The sequence below is a fragment of the Ambystoma mexicanum genome, chromosome 6p, assembly GCF_040938575.1.
Source record: "Ambystoma mexicanum isolate Mex_15411 chromosome 6p, UKY_AmexF1_1, whole genome shotgun sequence".
NCBI lineage: Eukaryota > Metazoa > Chordata > Amphibia > Caudata > Ambystomatidae > Ambystoma > Ambystoma mexicanum.
Window position 1 is genome coordinate 1,365,912,513 of NC_090935.1, and position 23,901 is coordinate 1,365,936,413.

The window sequence follows — 23,901 nt, forward strand, 5'->3', positions numbered from 1 at the left end:
GCAACTAAAGAGTTTCTTGCTGGTGTTTCCCTGCTCGACATCTGCAGAGCTGCTACGTGGAGGTCTACCAACAAAGTTGAAAGATTCTTCTGTGCCGACAGTGATTACCGGGAGTCCCCAGTCTGCCAAGCAGTGCTGCACAACCTGTTTGCATGAGGTGAGTATGTTCCAGGGGCAAGTGTACTGCTTCTGTGTGGCTGCCACCTCCCGTAGTTGTAAACATGTACTGCTTTGATCAACTTGAAGATCCAGATTGATAATTTGAAGGATAAAGGGAAACCAGCTCTTTTGCTTTAGTTGGATTTGTCTGCCGCCTTTGATCTGGTAGATTATAAGGTGTTATCTAGACACATATCCACTGCGGCCCACTTTTCAACAGAAGCAACAGCTTGGATCCAATCCTTCTTAAACAATAGATCCATGAGTCTTCTCAGCCTCAGCAGCAGCTGATCCCATCCCCATCTCATGCGGTATACCACAAGGTTCATGTGTATCACCGACCATGTACAATGTGTTCACCAAAACATTGTTTGATGATCTGGACCATCTGGGTGTCACCTACACTAACTATGCAGATGACACCCAGATCCTCCTTCCCCCGACATGAGACTATGACAAGGACCTTGCTCTTGTAAATAAAATCTACCTCATCATTCAGACCTGGATGGCCACTCGCGGTCTGTGCCTGCATGTTGAGAAGACCGAGCTACTCCTTTTAGCCCCACCTGCCAAAATGAAAAAACTGAGTAACCAATACCTATCCTTTAACATCGATGGAAATTACATAAATGTGGCTAATGAAGTTAAAACCCTGGCCTTTTACCTAGACTCCTCTCTCATCCTACGCAAACAGGTTAGTGCAACAGCCTCGTCGACAGCATACACATGCAAGCTTGTTCACTCTTGCAAACCCTTCCTCTGCGAAAAGCTGCATCACCCTAGCTCGAGTGTTAGTATTATGGAAAATCGACTATTGCAATGCACTATACCTAGGTGCCAGTAAATATATCACCAACAAACTACAGATCTTGCAGAACAATGCCCTTAGAACTGCCCTGGGCATCTCCAGACGGCAGCACATCTCAACAATCAGGCGCAATAACAACTGGCTCTCTATCCAAGAAAGAATTCAGCTTAAAACAGCCTCCCTAACTCATAATGCCTCAATAACGCAGCCCCTCAATACCTTGAGCAGAAAAATGCTCCCAAAACAACCGACCAGAAAGTCCAATACTGGCTGCCTAAGGGTTTCTAGGTACAAACTAAAGAAAGCAGGAGTTAGTCATGGCTGCTCAACTATGGAATTCCCTACCCCCTACACTACGAACAGACCAATCCTTCTACAAATTCAGAAAAGACACAAAACATTGGCTTATCGCCAAAGACACACCGCAGCAGACCCCTAATTCCAATCATTTATAGCAGCCCTATACCTAGTCTCCTCCCCCTCTTTGCCAGATCTAAGCATTCCCACCTGTGCTATCTACATGTATATATCTTGTTCCACTTAATGTTGTATATCTAAATGTACATACTATGCCTCCAGTTAAAGTTGTGTTTCGAAATGTATGTTCCATGCCTTTCGTGTAATTACTGTGTTTCTGATGTTTGTTAATCTGCTTAGAATCACATGCTGTGCATAGTCCAACATCCAGTGGTCACTGCAGAGTATTGCATTTTGTTTTTCGTAGTCGAAAAGGGGACGTCAACAAGGCGTGTCTGTAACACTATCCCTATAGTGACGTGCAGTGTACCCACAAACCCTCATGCGTCGAGGTCCCTCAGATTGTTTTTTTCCGGCCAGATATTGGTCGCCTTTACGCGGAGCTCCTCGAGAGACATTGCAAAAACTTTATTCGACCTTTGATCGTTCTTAACTTATATTATTACTTGCATCCCTCCTTCGGCGTCATAGCTGCGAAGCTGTTCACCGCCGATCAAGATCTCCGACGGCGGTGCCTTCGACGGAGGAGGTTGTTCGGCATTCGCCGAACACGTGGCCTGGCCTCGACGGCCAAATACAGTAGGGGCAGTGGGGTCGTGGGACATTTATTGTTTCTCTTTGAGAATGCCTTTCCCTTTCCCCTCCCTTTCACAGACGACGGCTGTGCGGCCTGTCAACTCTTTAAGCCGAAGACTTTAAAAGACCGCAGGGTCAAAAGGTGGGCAGCCTACGCAATGTCTAGGTCTGATTCATCACCCGCCGCCGCCGCCGAAAGTGATGAGGAATGTGACAACCCGATGTCCGTTTCAGAAGTCGTAGACCTCTCCAAGGAGGGTTCACGCTCCTCGTCGTCTGTCCCCAGCCCCGACAAGCTCGGCTCACGCCCTGCTTATGGGGATGAACACCCCGGCGGCAAGGACGCACACAGAAAACACTCCCATAAACACACGACCCATGGCTCTCCCTCGTCGAAGACGCAGAGAGCATTAGCGCCAACGGAGACGCAGGTCCTACCGGCGGCCTCCTCAGATCGTAAGAGTTTTAAACCCCACTCGCAACCGCAAACGCGACTAGCGACTGGGCTACCCCCAGATAAGGGCGCTATCACTAAACTTCCAGACGACACGCACCGTCAGAGAGCGCCCGTCGGCGTAGAGCAAGCGACGCCGGTAACGTCGACGCCGGAGATACCCTCGACAGACAGTTTAGTTGTCGAGAGCCTGGCACGGATCATTTCGACCGATAGCCAGAGACGGACGCGAAAGAAACGTCGATCACCGCTTATAAGGCCCGGGAGACGCCAAAAAGGTCAGACGGAAGGCGGGAACCACCCCCTCTGTCGAGAGGGACTCGTAGCCTACCAGAAGGCTTTTCAGAAGGCGGGGGAACCTTTCTTTGACGTTATGGGATAGGTTGAAGCGTTTCCTAACGGAAGGCCCTCCCTTTTCCCCCCCTGACCGCTCTGGGGTACCTCACGAAACCCTAGACAGACTCCAGTTCTGTATGGACAAAATAGAGAGGTTTATGGAGACTCAGAACCTTCCAACACCCAAGAGATTAAGAGAGGGACTTCAAGAGGATCCCAGGGCCAAGTACCCTAGGCTGTTTGATCCTCCCCACCCCAAGAGGATGTAGATTTATATGACCTCACTGGAGAGGACCCCCACTTTCAGGAGGATGATGAATTCTTAGGCCATGAAGGGGAACAAAACCTAGAGGAGGAAGGTTTTGAAGACAACCCGGATATGGGTGATGGGGGCTTCGGAGAAGACCCAGAAGAAGGCGCTTCACAGCCCTGGCAGTCCCCATCAGCGTTTTCAGACCCTGACACCATAAACCTGTCCCCACCCAAGGACTCACATATTAGGAATACGTCACCTATAGACGATCAACCTACCTTTAATGCACTACTACGCAGGAAAGCAGCGCATTTCGCGATCGAAACCGGGGAAACTTCTCCTGACATCGACTTTGTAGAAAAGATCATTAAGGAGAAACCCCCTGTCAGCCAAACCATTCCCCTTCTCGCCTCAGTAAAGAGACAAATTATTCCTTCACTATCCACTCCTGCGTTGATCAGAGGGGTCAACCCGAGGATAGAAAAATTATTTCTCCAGCATGGGGTCTGGCATGGATTCACATGCTCATGAATATTCCCCGTCGTCAGGCCGGGAATCCTCGGTATAGAAAAAAATCAGTTTGAGTTTTGTTTCTGATCTGTCTTTCTCAGTAGTAACCAATCACTGGTCTCTGGGTCATACTGCCCCCAGCCAATGACTGCCCTCTCCCTAAGCCCCGCCCCTGGCAGCCATCCTCAGATTTTTACCGCACGTTCAAGTGTTGGGAGTCCTCGTGCTTAGCTCTCGAGCTTTTGCTGCGTTTTCGCGCATTTTTCAGGAGATTTTCTCATTTTTTCGGTTAAATAGAGCCTCAAGCTCCACCGTTTCTACTTCCGATCAACGGGGTTTCGTTTCGGAGTTTCTACGCCCCTCAAGGGTGAAGATTTCATCGAGTTACGCTTTTGGAGGATTCCAGAAGTTCCGAGGCCTACCCCGGACATGGCCCAGGAGAAAGGGAGCTCGACGCCCGGGAAGCTGGCTGTTCAGGACCTGCCCTGGATGCCAGCTTCAGAACGTTTTCAAGGAGGACGAGCATTCGTTATGCCTCTACTGTCTCCATGAGGACAAGACGCACAAGGAAAAGGACTGCGCGTTTTGTGGGAACATGTCGGAGCGGATCATGAAGGATTGCCACCTCTGTCTCGCCAACTGGCTGGAAGGTAAGAGCCCGCCAGGCGAGAAGAAGAAAAAGAAGTCCGAGCGGTCTTCTAAGTCCTGTGAGGGTGCTCCGGCGACGGGGGCCCAACAAAAGGCTAAGCACCGCGGGTCTGCGGGCACCGGGAGCGCCGAACGGTCGGGCTCCTTGGCTGCCAGGCAGGGCGCATCCTCCCCGGCGCCATCGACCACGAGCCAACGCTCTGGCTCAGGTAAGAGGAAGTCTGAGAACCCGGCGAAGCTTCTGGAGAGGCCCCGGTCGATCTCGAAGATTCCGGCAGAGGGGGAGCGAGGCTTGGACCCTCCCCCCAAGGTGAAGGCCCCAGGCTTACAGAAGGTGACGTTGGCCTTAATTCACCCTGCTAAGACCTCGATTGAGGATGTTGCCGCGGCCCTGGCTCAGCCTGTGGAGGCTACACCAGTGGAGGTGCCCTCAGGTACCAGAGTCTCCCTGCGACCGCGGAGGGAGTAGTCTTTCAGGCCCATCGAGAAGACCCCCACAAAGTCCTCGTTGGAAAGGGTGGGGGAGGGGTTGGTGGCCGTCGTGGATACGGACACGACCTCTGAAGAGGAGCTCATCCAAGTCGTGGAGGAGGCCCAGCCCATCGGGAGGGATCCCGACGAGGGTGACGACGAGGGCGACGGTGACGTAGACGAGGCTCCTCAAGAGCCCTCGCTCCCGTCGTTTCCGGTGCTGCAGGACACCTCGGTGGCCATTTTGTCAGCCATCCAGTCCTTATGCTCGGAGATAAGGACTAAGTTGCACCTTCCCCCGACGGAGGTACCTGAGCCAGACCCGACAGAGGAACCTGAGCCAGGACCTTCGGAGAGCCCACCACTTAAGAGGAGGAGGACGCATCCTAGGCCTCCTCTCCCGCCACTGCGGCCTTCTCTGCCTTCCCCCTGGTCCACTACCCACGGGGATGATACAGGCATGGACACGACTACGACGGGTACGGATGACGACGGAGGCGACGACGGGACGTGTCCCCCGTCGCCCCCTGCCCGGGCGTCCCCGCCTGACGAGATTGGATCCTTCCATGCTATGATTTCCAGGGCATCCGAGCTCTTCCAGCTCTGCCCCGAAGAAAAGAAAGAGGAGGGGTTCCTTTACCAACAGCGCAAGGCTAAAAGGAAGACGGTCCTCGCCGTACCGCTTCTTGATGACATCTGGGATGAGGGGCTCGCCCTCCTCAAGAACCCTGCCACGGCTCCGGCGAAGAGGGACCGATACGAGAAGAAGTACCGGGTCCCCGACGCTGCCCCCTTGTGCCTTAGGGCGCAACCTACCCTGGACTCGGTCGTTTCGGCGGCGGCCAAGAAGAAAGCGGGGGGGGCATCGGCCTCGACTTCAACCTCCCCTCCGGACGGTGAGGGTAGGAAGCTGGATGCGATGGGACGACGGGTCATCTCATCTGTAGCGACGACCATCAAGGCAGCCAACGCCCTGGACACGACAGGGAGTTGTGGTTCAAGATCGCCCCTCTGTTGGACTTCCTTCCGGATGCCAAGAGGGCTGAGGCCCTGGAAATCTTACAGGAAGATGAGATTGCCTCGGACCAGGCCATTACGGTGGCTATGGACATCGCCGACACAGGCTTCCGTCAGTTGGGCCACGGCGTTTGCCTGAGACGACGATGATGGCTCAAGGTGATGGATTTCCACCAGGACATTCAGACCAAGGTTTTAGGCATGCCTTTCGATGGGAACAACCTTTTTGGCAAGGCGGTTGATGAATCCCTCCAGGCGATTAAGACGGAGACGGCCCGTGCACTAGGTGTGCTCCAACAGCGATGGCCGTCCTTTCGGAGCTCCGGAGGCAGACAGGGTGCCTCCAAGGGAGCCGGCAGCAGCTCCTCCCTCTACGTACCGTCAAGCGGCAAAGTCTTCGTCGCAGGAGGCCTACAGGGGACGCGGCAAGTCAGGCGGATCCCGCCGTCGTCGCCAAGGTGCTCAAGGAGGCAAAGCGGCCTCCAAGCAAGATTGAAACGACCGTCGGGTCGGGCCCCCGCCAAAGCACCCCGGTGGGAGGCCGGCTGACGAAGTTCGTCAGCGTGTGGGAGTCCATCTCCACCGACTGTTGGGTGCTGGACACCCTGGCCCTGGGGCACGCCCTCGAGTTCCAGAAGAGGTGCCCCCGCATTCCTCCCGTGGCCAGGAAGGGCAATCACGTCCCTCAACTGCTGTTGGAAGTAAGGGCGATGCTCAGGAAAGGTGCCATCGAGCTCGTCCCGAAGAGGCTTTGGGGCTCCGGAGTTTACTCAAGATACTTCCTCGTGAAGAAGAAGACAGGAGGATGGCGTCCCATCCTGGAACTGCGATGACTAAACAAATACATCAAGGCACAGAAGTTCCGGATGGTCACCCTCCAGCACGTGCTGGGACAGCTGGAGGAGGGCGATTTCCTGTGGTCGTTGGACTTGGAGGCTGCTTACTTCCACATCCCTATTCTAAAGAGACACCGAAAGTTCCTCAGGTTCGTGGTCAAAGGGCGGCACTACCAGTTCAAGGCCCTCCTGTTCCGATTAAAATCGGTGCCCAGGGTGTTCACCAAGTGCCTAGCATCGGTGGCGGCACGGCTGCGCCTGCAGGGGATCCACGTCTACCCCTACCTGGACGACTGGCTCATACGGGCAAGGACAAGGGAGCTTGCCGTGGAACACACTGCGAAGACCGTCCAGCTGCTCACGGACCTAGGGTTCTCCATCAACTTTCCAAAATCCCACCTGGTCCCTTCGCAAGTCGCCCTGTTTCTGGGAGCACAGCTCGACACAGTGGCGCGGCGGGCCTCACCGTCGGAGGAAAGGATAAGGACCATCCTAGGAAAGGTGCAACGTCTGCTGGCCACGGACGTGGCCAAAGTGAGGTCTATCAAGTCCCTCCTCGGAATGATGTCCTCCTGCATTTATCTGGTGCGCCACTGCAGACTTCGGATGCGGCCCTTGCAAGAATTCCTCGACGCCCACTGGATCCAGACGACGGGCAGCTTCGAGGACAGGATCCCGCTCGACGAAGCGTTCCGTCAGGCGATACGATGGTGGGGTGTCCGCGCTCATTTGACACCGGGAACAGGTTTCCTAGCCCCGGCCCACCAGGTGACGGTGATGACGGATGCCTCCCTGGAAGGTTGGGGAGCGTGCACCGGGGGTCTCCACGCGAGAGGCCTTTGGCTCCTGGAGGAGAAGACTCTCCACATCAACATCTTGGAGCTCTGTGCAGTGTTCTCGGCCCTCAGGTCCTTCCTTCCGTCCCTCAAGGGCAAGGTGGTGAGGATCTTCACCGACCACACCACCACGATGTTTTACATTCGGAAGCAGGGCGGAACCAGATCCCCTGCCCTATCCAAGGAAGCCCAGGATCTGTGGCATTGGGCTGTCGCCCAAGGGATGTTTCTGGTACACTTTCATCTGGCAGGGATAAAAAACACCATCGCCGACTCACTCAGCAGGGAGCTGCGCTTGTGCCACGAGGGGGAACTGCGCCAGGATCAAGTGGACCGACTCTTCTGACGATGGGGCAAACCCCAGATCGATTTCTTCGCGACGGCGGCGAACTCCAAGTGCCGGAGGTTCGCCAGCAGGTTTCCCCAACCTAGGAGCATGGGTGATGCTTTCTCGTTCCCCTGGGAGGGCCTGTTCCTTTATGCATTCCCGCCGTTGCCATTGCTACTCCGGCTCGTCAGCCAGCTCAAGAGGTCCCAGTGCAGGATGATACTCGTCGCACCGGCGTGGCCGAGGCAGATCTGGTTTCCGGACCTTCTGGGCTTGTCAGCGTCCACACCAGTCAAGCTGCCTATGGACGCGGATCTTCTCTCCAGAGAAGGAGGCCCCATTCTTCATCACGAACCAGAGTCGCTGAACTTGCAGGCCTGGCTCCTGCAGCACTAGAGTTTGGAGGATACGAAATCCCGGCCGACTGCAGAGAGGTTCTTGCAAAGGCCAGGGCATCCTCAACTCTCAAGTGCTACGGACATAATTGGAAGAGGTTCTCTGTCTGGTGCCGTGCACAGAAGATTAACCCTCTGCGGATTACGAGTATGAGTGCCATACCTACTGTCTTTGGTCAAGGCTGGCCTATCTCACGCTTCCATCAAGGTACATCTGGCTGCCGTCTCACGTCACGAACTACAGGACGGGCGTCCTTGTGGTCTCATCGTCTGGTGAAGGAATTTATGAAAGGACTGTTCCGATCATTCCCGCCGGTGAAGGCCGCTGCCCCGGCGTGGGAGCTCAACGTGGTGCTAACTAGGCTCATGGGGGCCCCATTCGAGCCTATGCATTCAGTGCCGTTGAAGTTTCTGTCGTGGAAGACAACATTCCTCGTGGCCATCACCTCTGCACGACGAGTAGGAGAGATCCAGGCCCTGTCTTGCAAGCCTCCATACTTGACTTTTCACGACACGAGGGTGGTGCTGAAGACGCACCCCTCCTTCATGCCCACGGTGCTGTCAGACTTCCACCTCAACGATCCCTTGGTGTTGCCAGTTTTCTTCCCGTCGCCTTCGTCGCCGGCTGAGAGGACTCTGCACTTGCTGGATGTAGCTAGAGCGCTGAAGTTCTACGTGGACCGCACAAAGAGATTTCGGAAGACATCACAGCTGTTTGTGAACTTTGGACCTGTGAATCAGGGGAAGCTTCTCTTGAAGACTTCAATTCCCAGATGGCTCTCCGGCTGCATCATGCACTGTCACCGGTTGGAAAACCGACCAATGCCAGGCCGTCCGAGGGCCCATTCGACCAGAGCGATCGCTGCTACTACGGCGTTCCTGTCTGGTGTGCCCCTGCTCGACATCTGCAGGGCTGCTACGTGGAGGTCGACGCACACCTTCACGAGATTCTACTGCGTCGACTGGGATTCCAGGAAGGAGTCCAGAGTCGGCCAGGCAGTGCTGCGCAACATGTTCGCCTAAGGTGAGACTGGTGAGGAGGCAAGAGTTGCTTAATGTTGAGTTGTTGTATTGCTTGATATTGAGCCTTTTGCCACCTCCCGTGGTTGTGCATGTGTATACTGCTATGTATTCTTATATTCATGAGCATGTGAATCCATGCCAGACCCCATGCTGGAGAAGGAACAAGTTACTTACCTGTAACTGTTGTTCTCCAGCATGGGTCTGGCATGGATTTACATGCGAACCCTCCTGCTTACCCCTCTGCGGCTCTTCACTTGGTCATACTGCCACTTCACGTGCTACCAAATCTGAGGATGGCTGCCAGGGGCGGGGCTTAGGGAGAGGGCAGTCATTGGCTGGGGGCAGGATGACCTAGAGACCAGTGATTGGTTACTACTGAGGAAGACAGATCAGAAACAAAACTGATACTGATTTTTTCTATACCGAGGATTCCCGGCCTGACGACGGGGAATATTCATGAGCATGTGAATCCATGCCAGACCCATGCTGGAGAACAACAGTTACAGGTAAGTAACGTATTCCTTAGTCCTTCTCCATCGGACCCGTTATACATCAGGGGCCACTCTGTCCCAGACTCCTTAGTGGTGACAAATACTAGGAAGAGAGCAGGGGTCCCGCTGTCAACTAGTGAGGCACCACCAGATAAAGAGGGTAAAAAATGGTATGCCCTAGGAAAGAGGATTACATCCTCAGCTGCCTTTTCCGCAAGAATTGCCAACAACAACTCTTTGCTGGCAAGTTACGCAGATGCACAATGGAGCAAACTACGCAAGGGCATTGAGGAGGTACAGGAACCCCTACGTAATCGGCTTCTAGCCACGGTGACTGAATGGACCTTAATCAACCAAAGCATCATTAAAAATACTCTGGATGCTGCAGAAATGACTGGCCGTTCCCTAGTCCAAGGAATCCTCCTCAAACGCCATGTATGGCTACGTAATTCAGGCTTTAAACCTGAAACACAAGCATCTCTAATTAACAAACCTATAGAAGATGCAAACCTCTTTGGTAAGACGGTGGATGAGGCACTAGAGACCGCAAAGAAGGAATTTGACACCATCAAAACCCTAGACCAAATTTCAAGGCCTCCCAACAAACGTGGTAATGGCAACAAATGCTTTTTTCGGGGCCAACGCCAGCAGCAAAAACAGCAGCAGCAATACTTTGCAGGTAACTGGTCCTCTAACCAAGGCACCAGTGGACAATACAACCAAAGAGGACCGCGTCGTGCCAAAGGAAGAGGTCGGGGTCCCACCCCTAGAGGTTCCCAAGCCACCAACACCAAATGACTCAAAGATTTGGGACCCCTCCCATGCTTCACCGGTCGGGGGCCGGTTAACATCCTTTCTTCCAGCATGGGAGGGTATAACATCAGACCGCTGGGTACTATCAACCATAGCCCACGGTTACTGTATAGAATTCAGCAGTTCCCCTAAGTACAGACCCCCAAGGGGACGACGCATGTCGCCAGAACACCTCGCCATCCTTCTTCAAGAAGTGGACCAACTACTATAAAAAGGAGCTACAGAGGTTGTGTCTCTATCCCAGTAAACGGAAGGTATTTATTCAGTGTACTTCCTTGTACCCAAAAAGGACTTAACCATGCGCCCTGTACTAGATCTTCGCCCAGCGAACAAATTTGTCAAACCTCAAAAGTTTCGTATGGTGACTCTACAGGAGGTAATCCCCCTGCTTTTACAGGGAGATTACATGACAACACTGGACATGAAAGATGCATACTTTCATATTTTAATGTTGCCAGCGCACAGGAAATACATCAGCTTCATGATAGAGGGCAAACACTACCAGTTCAGAGTGCTACCCTTTGGCATAGCATCAGCACCGAGAGTATTCACGAAGGTACTGGCAGTGGCAGCGGCCCACCGGCGCAGGTTGTACATCCCAGTATTCGCTTACCTCGATGATTGGCTCATAACAGGGGATTCTTACGAAACATGCTTCTCAAATACCCAAAAGACTGTAGACCTTTTGTTTCAACTGGGCTTCTCCATCAACGAGAAGAAGTCCAGTTTAGACCCCAGCCAGATCAAACAATTCCTAGGGGCTCTAATTCGAACAAAGGACAGCCTTGTCTTCCCCTCCAACGAGAGGGTCCAAAACATGCTGTTTCAAATCCCTCAATATGTGGCCGGTCGAGAGGTGACGGTACGCAAAGCAATGCGCTTACTAGGAATGATGGCGTCATGTATTTATTTGGTACCTCACGCGCGCCTGCACATGCGCCCAATGCAAAAGTGGCTCAACAGCCAGCGGTGTCAGGCCATCGGACAATGGGACGATCTAGTGGTGGTCTCGCAGGCCTTGGTTCTCTCGCTACGGTGGTGGTCGAAGGAAAACCTGGTAATAGGGAAACCATTCGCCACCCCCGCAGTGGAAGCCACTCTAACCACAGACGCATCCCTCAAAGGATGGGGGGCTCACCTATTCCATCAGACTGCTCACAGAGTTTGGACTCCGAGCGTAGCATCCAAGCACATAAGCTTACTGGAGCTACTAGCTGTGTTCAAGTCACTGAAAGCCTTCCAGGCACACCTGCAAGGGAAGACAGTGATGATCCTCACGGACAGCACCACAGCCATGTATTACCTCAACAAGCAAGGGGACACTCACTCTCCAGGACTTTCCAAGCTGTCCCAGAACATCTGGAAGTGGGCTCTCAAACACATGTTCCTACTGTCACAACATGTACCAGGGGAACTCAATCTGCTAGCAGACGAACTCAGCAGAGACTTCCCTCTGCCCTCAGAGTACGAATGGCGGTTACACGAAGACATAGTCTTCGACGTCTTCACACAATGGGGATTCCCAGAAATAGATCTGTTCGGCAACTCTGGAGAACTCCCAATGCCAAGATTACGCCTCCAGGTACCCCCAGAAACAATCCAAGGGGAATGGTCTATCGATACCATGGTCAGGAAAATGTGTTTACGGTCAAACCCCCCCACCCCCCCCACCCCCCCCCCCCCCCCGAGTCCCCTTCTCAACAAGATAGTACAAAAGATGCACCAGGAACAAGTTACTATGATACTGGTGGCCCCTATGTGGGCCAGACAGCCTTGGTTCGCTCACTTAATGGAGATGTCCCTATCTCCTCCAGTGAAACTTCTCTGCCCGTACAACATGCTGTCACAGGACAAGGGCAGGAAACTACATCCATGCCCTCAGACCATGAACTTAGCAGCCTGGCTCCTCAGATCATAGAATTTGGACATTTACAACTCCCGCAGAGATGCATGGGACACTTGTCAATGTTATTCTAGTAAATGGAAAAGATTTGTCATCTGGTATAGAGGAAGGAGCATCAACCCAGTTGACTGCTCTCCCACACAAATTGTTCTGTATCTGACTCCCCTACTAGACTCAGGCTTGGTGTTTAACTCTATTAAAGTCCATTTAGCTGCACTTTCCGCATACACCACTTCCCAACTTAAAGTGTCATGGTGGAAAGTCCCAGTTATTAAAGCCTTCATGGAAGGAGTGAAGAGGATCCACCCTCCCATAGCTAACCCCACTCCCGGATGGTACCTAAATGTGGTACTAACCAGGCTCATGGGGTCACCCTTTGAACCCATGCACAAAGCAACACTTAAAGACCTCACTCTTAAGACTGCTTTTCTAATAGCTGTCACCTCCATTAGGAGAGTAAGTGAACTACAAGCGCTCTCTGTACTAGACCCCTTTGTAACAGTTCACAAGGATAAGGTGGTTCTACGCACACATCCAAGGTTTGCACCAAAATGTATCTCTAAATTCCATGTCAACCAGTCAATAGAACTACCGACGTTCTTTCAAAATCCTTAAAACTTAAGTGAAAAGACCCTGCATACACTGGATGTTCGCAGAGCCGTGATGTTTTATATGGAAAGAACTAGACCATTGAGAAAGACTAATCGGTTCTTTATCTCGGTGGCAGCAGGAAGAGAAGGAGATGCAGTTTCAAAATCCACTATTTCTAGATGGATTGTACAATGCATCACTCTCTGTTACACTCTTGCTAAGAGAGAACTACCCTTCAAGCCGAGAGCACACTCCACTCGAAGCACCGGGGCTTCCATAGCTTTCATTGCAAATGTCCCTCTTGAGTCCATTTGGAAAGCGGCAACCTGGAGTTCTGTTCACACCTTTACAAAACACTAGATCTGATTCCCAGGTGGGACAAGCAGTATTAAAACATCTTTTTTCTACTGTTCCTTCTCACAACCCACCTCCAACTCTGGGTACTGCTTGCTAGTCTATGCACAGCATGTGATTCTAAGCAGATTAACAAAGATCAGAAGACAATGCATTACTTACCGTAAAAGCATTTCTGATGTTGTATCTGCTTAGATTCACATGCACCCACCCTTCCTCCCCGCTCGGATGGAAGGAACATAGTCTTTCTTCTATATCTCTCTTTTCTGTACTCACTCATGTCTAATAGACTCCCTCAGGGCAGAAAAAATGCAAACAGAGGGACCTCGACACGTGAGGGATTGTGGGTAAGATGCACGTCACTATGGGGATAGTGTTACAGACACACCTTGTCGACATCCCCTTTTTGACTACGAAAAACAAAATGCAATACTCCGCAGTGACCACTGGATGCCGGACTATGCACAGCATGTAAATCTAAGCAGATACAACCATCAGAAATGCTTTTACGGTAAGTAATGCATTGTCTTACTGCCTATTCTGTAACCATGAACATGTATATACTTGTAATGTGCCCAGATACCTCTGGGTGTGGTGCGCACTATACAAAAATAAAGAAACAAACAAACTGCTGTGTAATTGTATTAATGAGCATGTGAATCCATGTAAGGTGCTATGCTGGAGAAGGAACAACTTACTTATCTGTAACTCATGTTCTCCAGCATGGATCTTAAATGGATTCACATACAAACCCTCCATCCTTCCCTTCCCTGGGTCTTCTTGGTTCTCACTGCCACTTTACGTGCGCAACCAAATCTGAAGATGGCCAGCAGGGGTGGAGCTTAGGAGGACGCATGTCATTGGCAGGGGCAGTAGGACCCAAAGTGATGCCAATAGGCTACAAAAACAGGCTGTTTTAGCTTTAAAGTGAAACTGCTTTAATATCACAGATGATTCCCAGCCTGACAACGAAGAATATTCATGAGCATGTGAATCCATTTAAGACTCATGCTGGAGAACCACAGTTACAGGTAAGTAACTTGTTCCTTACTGAAACAGCAAAAAACGACCTTCATATATTGCCAAGTAGTCCATGCAGAATTAGGCTACTCGTCACAGAATAACTTCTGAAGTTCTCCATAATCGAGGCGAAGGTCATGATGGGGCACAAACAGATGTGTAAATAACTGTAATCTGTCCTTTAGTCAACAACACTTACTTCATTGACTCTTAGTTGGACTCTTGTAGGTCGAATGACCAACACAAATATATATGTGTGTGTATATGTTGGTGGGGTGGGTATGGGTGAGGAGGAGGAAGGAGGGATAGATAAGGGTATGAGAAGGCGAAGCAGGACGTTTCAGTGCAGGCCGTTTGCCTGCAGCTTGTTCGGCCCAGGTCCCCCTTCATAATGCCCTGGTGGCCACGGCCATCAGGGCGCAGGGACCCAACACCACACAGCACTAGATCTTGAATATACTGCCTTCCAAAACACAATGAAGATTACCCCTGCTAGCTGTGCAGGGAGTATTAATTCTATTAAAGTCTAGGAGGCGAGCATTATGCTTCAACTTCTTTTATTACTACTCCTCAGCATTTTCAACAAATATAACAAAACTTTGAAATGTGTCCAAATGTAACTTTGCCTTTCTCAACTACAACTCCCACAGTCTCTGTAGTCCATGTCCACACAGCACAGCTATGACACACATCCTGTCCCTGGGTTCCTGCTCTTTTACGTGCTCTGAACTGTCACTTGAACTTCATAACCATGTCTTGCCAACGGTGCGAAAACTCCTCCAACTTGACAACTGAAGCGCCAATATTTCCTCGGCTGCCTGCCCGAAGCTTGATGGCCTTGGCCTCTCCTCTCAATTATTCTTCTGCTCTTGCCCTAATGAAAAACAATGCAGAATATCAGGGTGGCGCGTCCATGTACTGTTATAATCCAAACATATTACATTATCAAACAATATATGATTGGGTGGGAATTTAATGCTCGCCTCCTAGTCTTTAATAGAATTAATACTCCCTGCGCTGCTAGCTGGGGTAATCTTCATTCTATGGAAAGACTGGAAGTGAGCATTATGCTTGTTGAAAGCTTAACCAACACTGTACCAGCCAGACCTAAAGTAAAATTCTTTAAAAGTACGATCACTAGCCCAATCTGCCGCTAGCATAATCTCTTGCAATGATACTCCTGTCGTAAAGGCGCTGGAAGCCTTAGCACCCCTTACTGAGTGCGCTCCTTACCTTCTCAGGTCAATTCCCGCAGCTTGCATCACTTCCCTGACCCATCTAGCAATGGTGACTGTTGACACTGCGTGAAAAGGCTTTCTACATGCTATTCTATCAGTAACTGGTTAGTACCTGCTGCTCTGTTCTCCGCTGTCCTATTCTCATATTCCTTAATACATCTTGCGACGCACCACTTGGTATTACTTGGGAAATAAGGATAATGAACCCTGAAAGTTCTTGTCTTAGTCCTTTTGACTATTGTAAAGGTTACTCCTTCCGACCCGAAGGATCTCCTATTAATTCTTGCGCCTTGACATCAGATACGCACTTAAAAGATACTAGACATAATAGCATTGCCAGCTTGCCTGATAATTGCTTAAGGAACAACTACCTGTCCGTTGGCCAGCTCTCCAACAGGCGCAGTACCACTGTCACATCCCATAACACATCATATCTAGGCTCTGGGGGCATTTTAAATCTGGCTCCTCTGATGAGCCTTACTACTGCTGGGTGTTCTTCGATCGGTAGATGCCACGCAGAAATCGCAGATCTGTACACCCCTATGGTACGAAATGCTCTCCCGTCTTGCAACAACTGAGCTAAGAAATTCAATATAGCCACTACAGGGGCAGAAATGGGATGAAGACTTCTCCCTTTACACCAACTAGTCCACTTGGCCCAAGCCGTGTCATAGCTCTTCCTAGTGGATGGAGCCCAGGATTCTGCAATAAGCTCTGCAGCTTGCACCGAATTGCCTGGAAGCTCCCAGCGTCTTCAGATATCCTGCACGCGATGAGCAGGAGTGTCCATCTCACTCTGAGGATGACACGACCCAACTGGGTCCGTGAGCATTTGGTCTCCTTCGGGGAGCATCCTCGGCAGGTCTACCGCCAGCTTCATTAGAGTCGGGAACCACACTTGTGACTTCCACAGCGGTGCTACAAAAATTAACTCTGCTCTCTCCCTCCGACACTTCACTTGAACTCTGCTCAGCATCACGAAGGGGGGGAAAAGCATAGTGCGGACCACCCGACCATTCCTGCAGAAATGCGTCCGTCCCTCGAGCTTCCTGGTCCAGCCTCCAGCTGAAGTAATCGGCTGTCTGTGCATTGAGACGAGACGCAAAGAGGTCCATGTGCACTGGACCCCACCTCCGATCCAAGATCTGAAAGACTGCTGGATCCAACCTCCAGTCGCTGGAGTCCGTCAGCGAGTTCCAGTCGGCCACCACATTCAGTGATCCGGTCAGATACTCTGCCATCACCAACGTTCCTGACTGGAGGCAGAAATGACAAAAATCAAATGCTAGCTCGGCCAGCATCCTGGACTTTGTTCCTCCTAGGTGATTTATGTGGTGTGCAGTCATAAAGTCGAATCAATAAAGTCGAATGACAAAAATGTCAAAAATAAAATGTCGGAAAAAAAATTTCGAGTTTCGTTTTTATTTGTCTTTTTTGGGTCCCGTGAGTAAAAAAAAAAGGGGTAAAAAAAAGGGGGGCTTAGGGAGGAGCCCCCCATTTCAAATAAATAACGTAGTAAAAAATGTATTTGAAATAATTTTTTTTGAAATTTTTTTTTTTACTATGACTTTTGACTTTTTTACATTCGACTTTATGACTATAAACCGATTTATGTAGCGGACTGCCGAGATATTGTCCATCTTCAGCAGAACGCACAACTTCACCTTCCCTCTCGTGAATGCTTTCATCGCAAATTACCCTGCCAGAAGCTCCAGGCAGTTTATGTGAAGACAAAGCTCCTCTTCGCTTCACTTGCCACCAGTCTGCAGATCTCCGTATCTTGCTCCCCAGCCTAGTCTGCTGGCGTTTGATTCTATGACCAGGTCTGGTCGAGCTCCGAAGATGGCACGCCCACTCCAGGTGTCCATATTCTTCAACCACCATTCCAGTTCCTTTATGGACTCCGAATCCAAAGCCACTTGTTGATGATACTTCAAACCTTGCTACAAGTGTTTTATTTTCAACCTCTGTAGTGCCGATAGTGCAAAGGCCCTGGAAATATGCTCTGAATGGAGGCCGCTAATAGTCCTACAACCCTTGCTAAAACTCTGAGGGAGATCACCGGTTTTCTCAGGCACCCTCTGATCTCCCTCTTGATATCTCATATCTTCTGGGCTGGAAGCTCCAGGGTAGCTCTCTTGGTGTCTAAGACAAATCCTAGAAAATCTAACCTCTGCGCTGGAGTGGTATCTGACTTTTCTAGGTTCACCAGAAACCCCAAGGACAAGAGCAGGTCTTGTACCCATCTCGTCTGGTAAACTACAGAGTCTCGGTCCTCCGCTAGGAGCAACAAGTCATCTAGGTATATGATCAACCTTATTCCCTTTTCTCGTATCGCCGTCGCTACTGGCTTCATCAATTTGGTGAAAGCCCAGGACGCTGACGCAAGAACGAAGGACATCGTCTTGAATTGCCAGAGCTGCTTGTTCCAGCGAAAAGCTAGAAATGTTCTGTAGCTCTCTTGTACTGGAACCGTTAGGTAGGCATCCTTCAAGTCCAGCCTCGTCCGCCAGTCCCCCTTTCTCAGGGAGTCTCTGAGCTGATGAATGCCTTCCATTTTGAAATGCCGGTAGACGGTCCACCCGTTTAATCCCTTCAGATTTATTACTGGTCATACTTTCTTCTTTCTGTGAACTAGAAACATGTTGCTTACAAAACTGGGTGGCGCTATGTACCGCTCTATGGTGTCCTTCTGTGCTAGCTGGGACAGCTCGCTATTTAGGGATCTTTGCTCCGCGCCCGCTAGGTGCTGCTAGTGTGGCCAGTACACCGTTACTGGCTGTTCTATAAACTCTAGCTGCGGACCTCTTACGGTTTGCCATATCCAAGCATCGCTGGAAAGCATGCACCAATTTTCCCAAAACATACCAGTCCTCCCTCCCCACTGTAGGGTAACTTATTGCTCTCACCTGGTATAAATCCTTGACCTCGACCTTATCCTCTTCCTCTATGTCCTCTGGCACTGGGTCCGCTGGCCGGGAAGAAAGTATCCTGTTGTCTATTTTACCAGTACTGGGCTCTGGGATTGGGGGGTCTTCTCCCTCGTTGATTCCGGCCAGCCGCACGACCCCTGAAGCGGCCGGGCCAGGCAAAAACTCTGTTCGGGAATATCTTTAGAATGGAGGCTTACGACAAAGCAGCCCATTTCTTTCCCAAAAGTCTCTCCGAAGAGCAGACCCTGTGCTGCTTCTCTTGCTTTATATGATGCGAGATCGCTCATCTTCGGATCGATCCTGAGCAGCAAACCTCTCCTTCTCTCCGAGGCAATTTTGCAGTTAGCGTTGCCCAGAAAGCAGACTGCTTTTTGTGCCCGGCCTGCTAAGGCGTCGGGATCTACTTCTTCCCCTGTATCCTTAGCTCTCTCCGCCAGGTCCATTATCTGCACAAGAGGCCCTGCCAAATCGAACACCTTTTCTTGGCAGCTCCTCCATGATCTGTCAATGCCCTTGCGCGGTCCTTACTGGTCTTGGGCATAAATGTCAGCATCTTAGGATCCAGCTCGGGGGTCTCTGCTACTTTCCCTGGGAGGTCTGGGTGTGGGCATTCTGCTCATAGACTTTGTCTAACCTCTTTGTTGATTGCTTTTCTCAATCTCATCGTCATGTACTGCGCAACTCTGGGAGATGGTTGCCAGTCTGAGGATCTTGGGTTCCGGATAGATCAAACATGTCTTCCTGCCCTTCTTCAAGGTGCTTCTCCTTGCGGGCTCTCTTCCCCCCACTGGGCTTAGCCCAATCCTCCTCTACTACTTCCTCTTCCTCTTGTGAGAAAAGGTCTCCCCCCTGCCGGCTCTTCTTCGAGCCAGGGTCATCCTCTTCACCATATTCCTCCCCTGGAGTGGGGATTTGTGAGGTCTGGCACTGCCTGGCGCTGCAAATAAGCTTATCTGAGCTTCGCGAAGGTGTCGGCAACCTCCGGGGTCTTTTCTTTTACCCTTTCTGATGGGCACTGGGGGTCGCAAGAGGATTTCCTCTTCCGGCCCTTATTACGCCCCTTTGACCCTGTTTCTGAGGTTTCCGTGGGCGTGTGCTCAGTCTCTTTGGTGCCTTCGTTGGGCTGGTTCAGCACAGCTTCCAGGGTCTCCAGCTTCTCTTGCAGGGGTTTAATTCCCTGAACCACTGCATCGACCAGCAAGTTTCCCAGCACCTCCTTAAAGCTGGCAGCGAGATCTAGAGACGGCCCCTCCTCGCTCCATTCGAATTTCAACATCTTCGGGTTCTCCTCGCTTCATTCGAATTCAGACATCTTCGGGAGTGTGATGTGTGCCTGGTACCCGTGGCAGGTGTCTTGGCACGCCTACAGCGCTTGGTCTGATACCTGTGTGCACACTTCTTTTTATCATTATTATTATTATTATTTTTTCTTTGGCTTCACCGGACTGATTATCCTCTTAAAGGCTGTGGTAAATATGTTGTGTACAGGCTGCTCCCCTGGCAAGGCTTTGTATATTTTGTGCAGGCTCAATTCACCTGATTTGTGTGGAAGGCGATCCTCTACCTTCCGCGGACCGTGATCTGCTTCTCAGCTGATCTTGCTGTGCCTCTTGCAATACGTGCGGCATTCCGTAGGGCAATCAATCCTATTTCCTTTAGCCCTGTATCAATATTTACATTTAGACTTTCACCACCGGTCCCGGCTTCTTACCCTATCATGCCGCAGTTCAAATGCGACTTCGGGACGCTGCACGGGGCTCCGGCTCCACGAGGGTGGTGGCCGGAGCGCACCGAGCGCTTCCGCTCCGCCTTTTTAACGGCGAGGGCTCTCGCAGCCATATGCTGAGCTCCGCGGGGCTGAGCTGAACCCCCAGCATTCCGGGCATACGGCACGGGCCGCTCGCCCCTCAGAGGTGAAACGTAATACTCACTTGTAAAGCTGCGACTCGGTGAGAAAGTCTCCTGCTCGCGGCGGTCGCTCCTGCAAATGCTCCTGAAGGCGCGCCGTCTACCTTACGCGAGCGCGCAAATATCCTCTCACAGTAGAACTGCACTATACATTATGTATTACTGGAGTTATGCCGCTATATAACAATCCGATCATCTACTCTTCCTAAGTATACCCATAAGATAGTATTTGACATCAGTATATGAAGAGGTGATAAAATAGTACTTATCTGCTTGAAGAGCAGTAAAAGAAGAGGAGGAGCCCAGGGACAGGATGTGTGTCATAGCTGGGCTGTGTGGACATGGACTACAGAGACTGTGGGAGTTGTCGTTCAGAAAGGAAAAGTTACATTTGAACACTTTTCAAAGTTTTGTTATATTTGTTGAAACTGCTGAGGAGTAGTAATAAAAGAAGTTTAAGCATAATGCTGGCCTCCAGTCTTGCCATAGAATGTGGTGTCACCACTTGCTGAACAGGCCTTGCATTACTTGAATATACCGTCTTTCAAAACAATGCCTTTATTAGTGTCGTCTTTCAAAACAATGCCTTTATTAGTGTTTAGGATGACAGTATATCCGAGATGCAGCGCTACGAGGTGTTAGGGCCCTGCTGCAGCAGTAAACTTAGTCATCCTAGGTTTTGTCTATCAAAGGAAATAAGGTGAAAAGCAAGCAGTTGTTGATTTATGTGCTTTGCACTGAAGCACATGTGGTGTATACAATGTTCCCTTCATATGCTGGCCTTTTTTCCATTGTTGGTTCAGGGGTCTAGTAATTTTCGATATATCTATGAAAGTGTATTGGGCTCATGTTGTTAGATCTACGCCGGCATCAGCTGTGTTAGTAGGGGGAGTGTAACAAGGGTGTTGAGAAAGTCTCTGCACATGAGGCGCGGGATTGAAGCCAGCTAGGTGTCAGGAAGACTGCCGATAAACCAGCTAATTGAATTGCTCTTGTTTTTAGGTGGACACGAGTGAGGCGGGCCTGGCGGAGGAGTCGACCTTTGAATCGCAGTATTCACCCGCGGATGGGGACGACACATTTCAGGCTTCCATGATTGCCCTGCATGGCAGCGCTTGCAGCGAGGACGTCAGTTACAGGATGGCTCTTCCGTCCTCCACGCCAAAGGTAATCTGGAACACGTACCGCCGGTCGCAAAGGGCGGAAGAAAATGTTTGAATCATCTTGGCTAATGTGTACTGCGTTCCATGCCACATTCCGCGCCAAGGTATTACGTTGCTGCCCCTCCATCTGCTCCGGTTACTTTGCTTGGATTGCCATACTGACGCTTTGCTGCTTCAGTATGGGCCCAGGGCAGCTAGCCCGGCAGTGCTCTTTATCTGTAGGCCCTGGGACAAGAACTGTGCATATGCATTGTCATTTTTTCTTTTGTTTACTGTTAACGTAGTCTGTGCTGGGAGCACGGCATTTTGGTAGTTGAATACATCTGGTGAGTACATTTTGCGTGGGACATGTTGCAGTTCTTTAGTAAAGGTTTAAATGTTAAGTTAATTGAAATGTACACTCTGTAGGCTTGTCATACTTAGTATTAATGAACTATCACTTTATTGGAATATTTTCTACAATTTGACAAACAATTGTTTAAAACTATTTTTAACATGGCATATCGTCCCTCTCTTCTTGTAAACATTTAGGAAAATAGTGACAGCGCCACTGCTCATTTTTTTTACAAGTGTTCATTGTGTATGAATTATTTTTCATGTGGGTTACATAATTTGAAATGTGAAACACTTAGCGCATTTAAGCATGAGCCTGGCCAACCCACTTGCGATCCTGCTTGCAGCAAGCGTGTAAGAGGGAAGCAAGAACAGTGGTAGCTTGGACTTCTCCGACACGCATGCATTCTCGCACAAGTTGATTTTCAATTGGATGTATTGTATAGCGTACACTATAATCAATTGAGATCCATGGTTTGCAGGGACAACATTTCAGGAAGTTCTCCTTATATCAGATTATTTATTTCCTGTGAATACAGCGTGACAGTTCTTTAAAGAAAATGTACGATAGCCTTACGTGGATCTCATACTATATGAGCACATACATTGCTTAAGACCCATGCGCTAACACATGCTCATAAACACAGTTTGATTTATTCCAAAAAAGGATGTATATTGTTTAAGCTGATCCCGGAAAACAAGAGCTGTATTTTACCTTGACGAAATGATATTGCCGCTACCAAAAAAATGATTACAAGAATGAAACTTGAGAAGCACGTCCTCATTTATTTTTCCCAGTGCAAATTGACTAATCGCTTAAGCGCCAATTTACTAAATGAAACAAAGGGCCCTGTAAGCTGATCTCATCTGTTAATTCAGCGACTGAATGTGCGCTTCATGATCTAATTTTTATGGCAGTCCGTGTAGCAAAGCAGGAAGTGACAATGGTTGAAGAGAGAATTACCGAAGAGACTTGAAGGGTCAGTTCATGCAATGTGACAACAAATTACGGTCTTGGGGAAGTTCTTGGAAATGTAACACACCGTTTAAAAAAAAAATCAACTTTATAAGCATTTTGGTCAAAACAACACCGGTCAGCAATAAAGCGTTTCCTTTGCACCAGCACAATTAAATCACCCCCACCCACCCTACCCCCATGCAACCACACTCGATTGACACCAGTAACTCACCTCCAACAAAAGGGAACACCTCCAGCGCTAGAAGATGTCTCCTGGGTACGCTGATACATAAATCGGGCCAAACCCCACATCCCCTTGAAGTCCATATTGTCTCCCTCCATGCTGAGGGCACAGTCCAGAAACCTCTGTCATCCTTTATGAGGGGACATTCCTCCCCCTCTCACGTTACTTCACCCCTTTCTCCCTTCCCTCCCCAGTCTCACCTCCCATACTTCTCAAAAAAAGGTCCAACTGGCCTTACTTTCTTTGAAAAATTGCAATTTTTCCTAAAAATGTACATTACAATTTGTGTCTTTAGAAAGATATACATTTCCTTTCATCCATGTTATCCCCACAGCATTTAATGTTTTGTTGTAAGGCTTGTTTAGTGCGCATAAATCACTATCGTAGTGGTGTCGGAGCTCCTGGCTTACCTGCAGATTGGCATAGTGTGCCCCGCTCAGACTTGAGCCTGTGGAGAAAAAGGAGGAGGGAGAAGATAAGAAGATAAGAAAGTGGGCGCAAGGAGGAATGTTTGTGCTAGTTTGGGTGCATGTGGATTCATTAAGGTGGAGCATAGATCGAGATTGTGGACAGGATGTATATTTTAACGTGTTTGGTGTCAAACATGGACATCTATAGGGAGTGTAAGAGAGGCTGAAGGCAGAGACTGACGTGCAGGTGGCATAGTGGTTGCTATAGACTTTTATTTTCTTGTAAAAAGGAAGAGAAAACCTATATGTCTCTACTTCTATGAGGGTTTTCCCTGCCTCAAAATACTGCAGGTGTTGTCGGAATGTCCTTGTAACCCAAAGTCCACCGTCCTGTGTCAAAGTCCCTCTCTCTCTC

At 50.0% G+C, this 23,901-nt stretch overlaps 1 protein-coding gene across 17 annotated transcripts in view; it reads left to right on the top strand.

Moving 5' to 3' along the window:
* MPDZ (multiple PDZ domain crumbs cell polarity complex component) overlaps positions 1–23,901 on the top strand; it is a 1,735,289-nt gene that overhangs the window by 775,637 nt on the left and 935,751 nt on the right. For all 17 annotated transcript variants that reach the window (XM_069626067.1, XM_069626068.1, XM_069626072.1 and 14 more), the window contains one exon: positions 21,381–21,545. In XM_069626067.1, the coding sequence (XP_069482168.1) occupies positions 21,381–21,545 (165 nt within the window). The remainder of the gene's footprint in view (positions 1–21,380; positions 21,546–23,901) is intronic.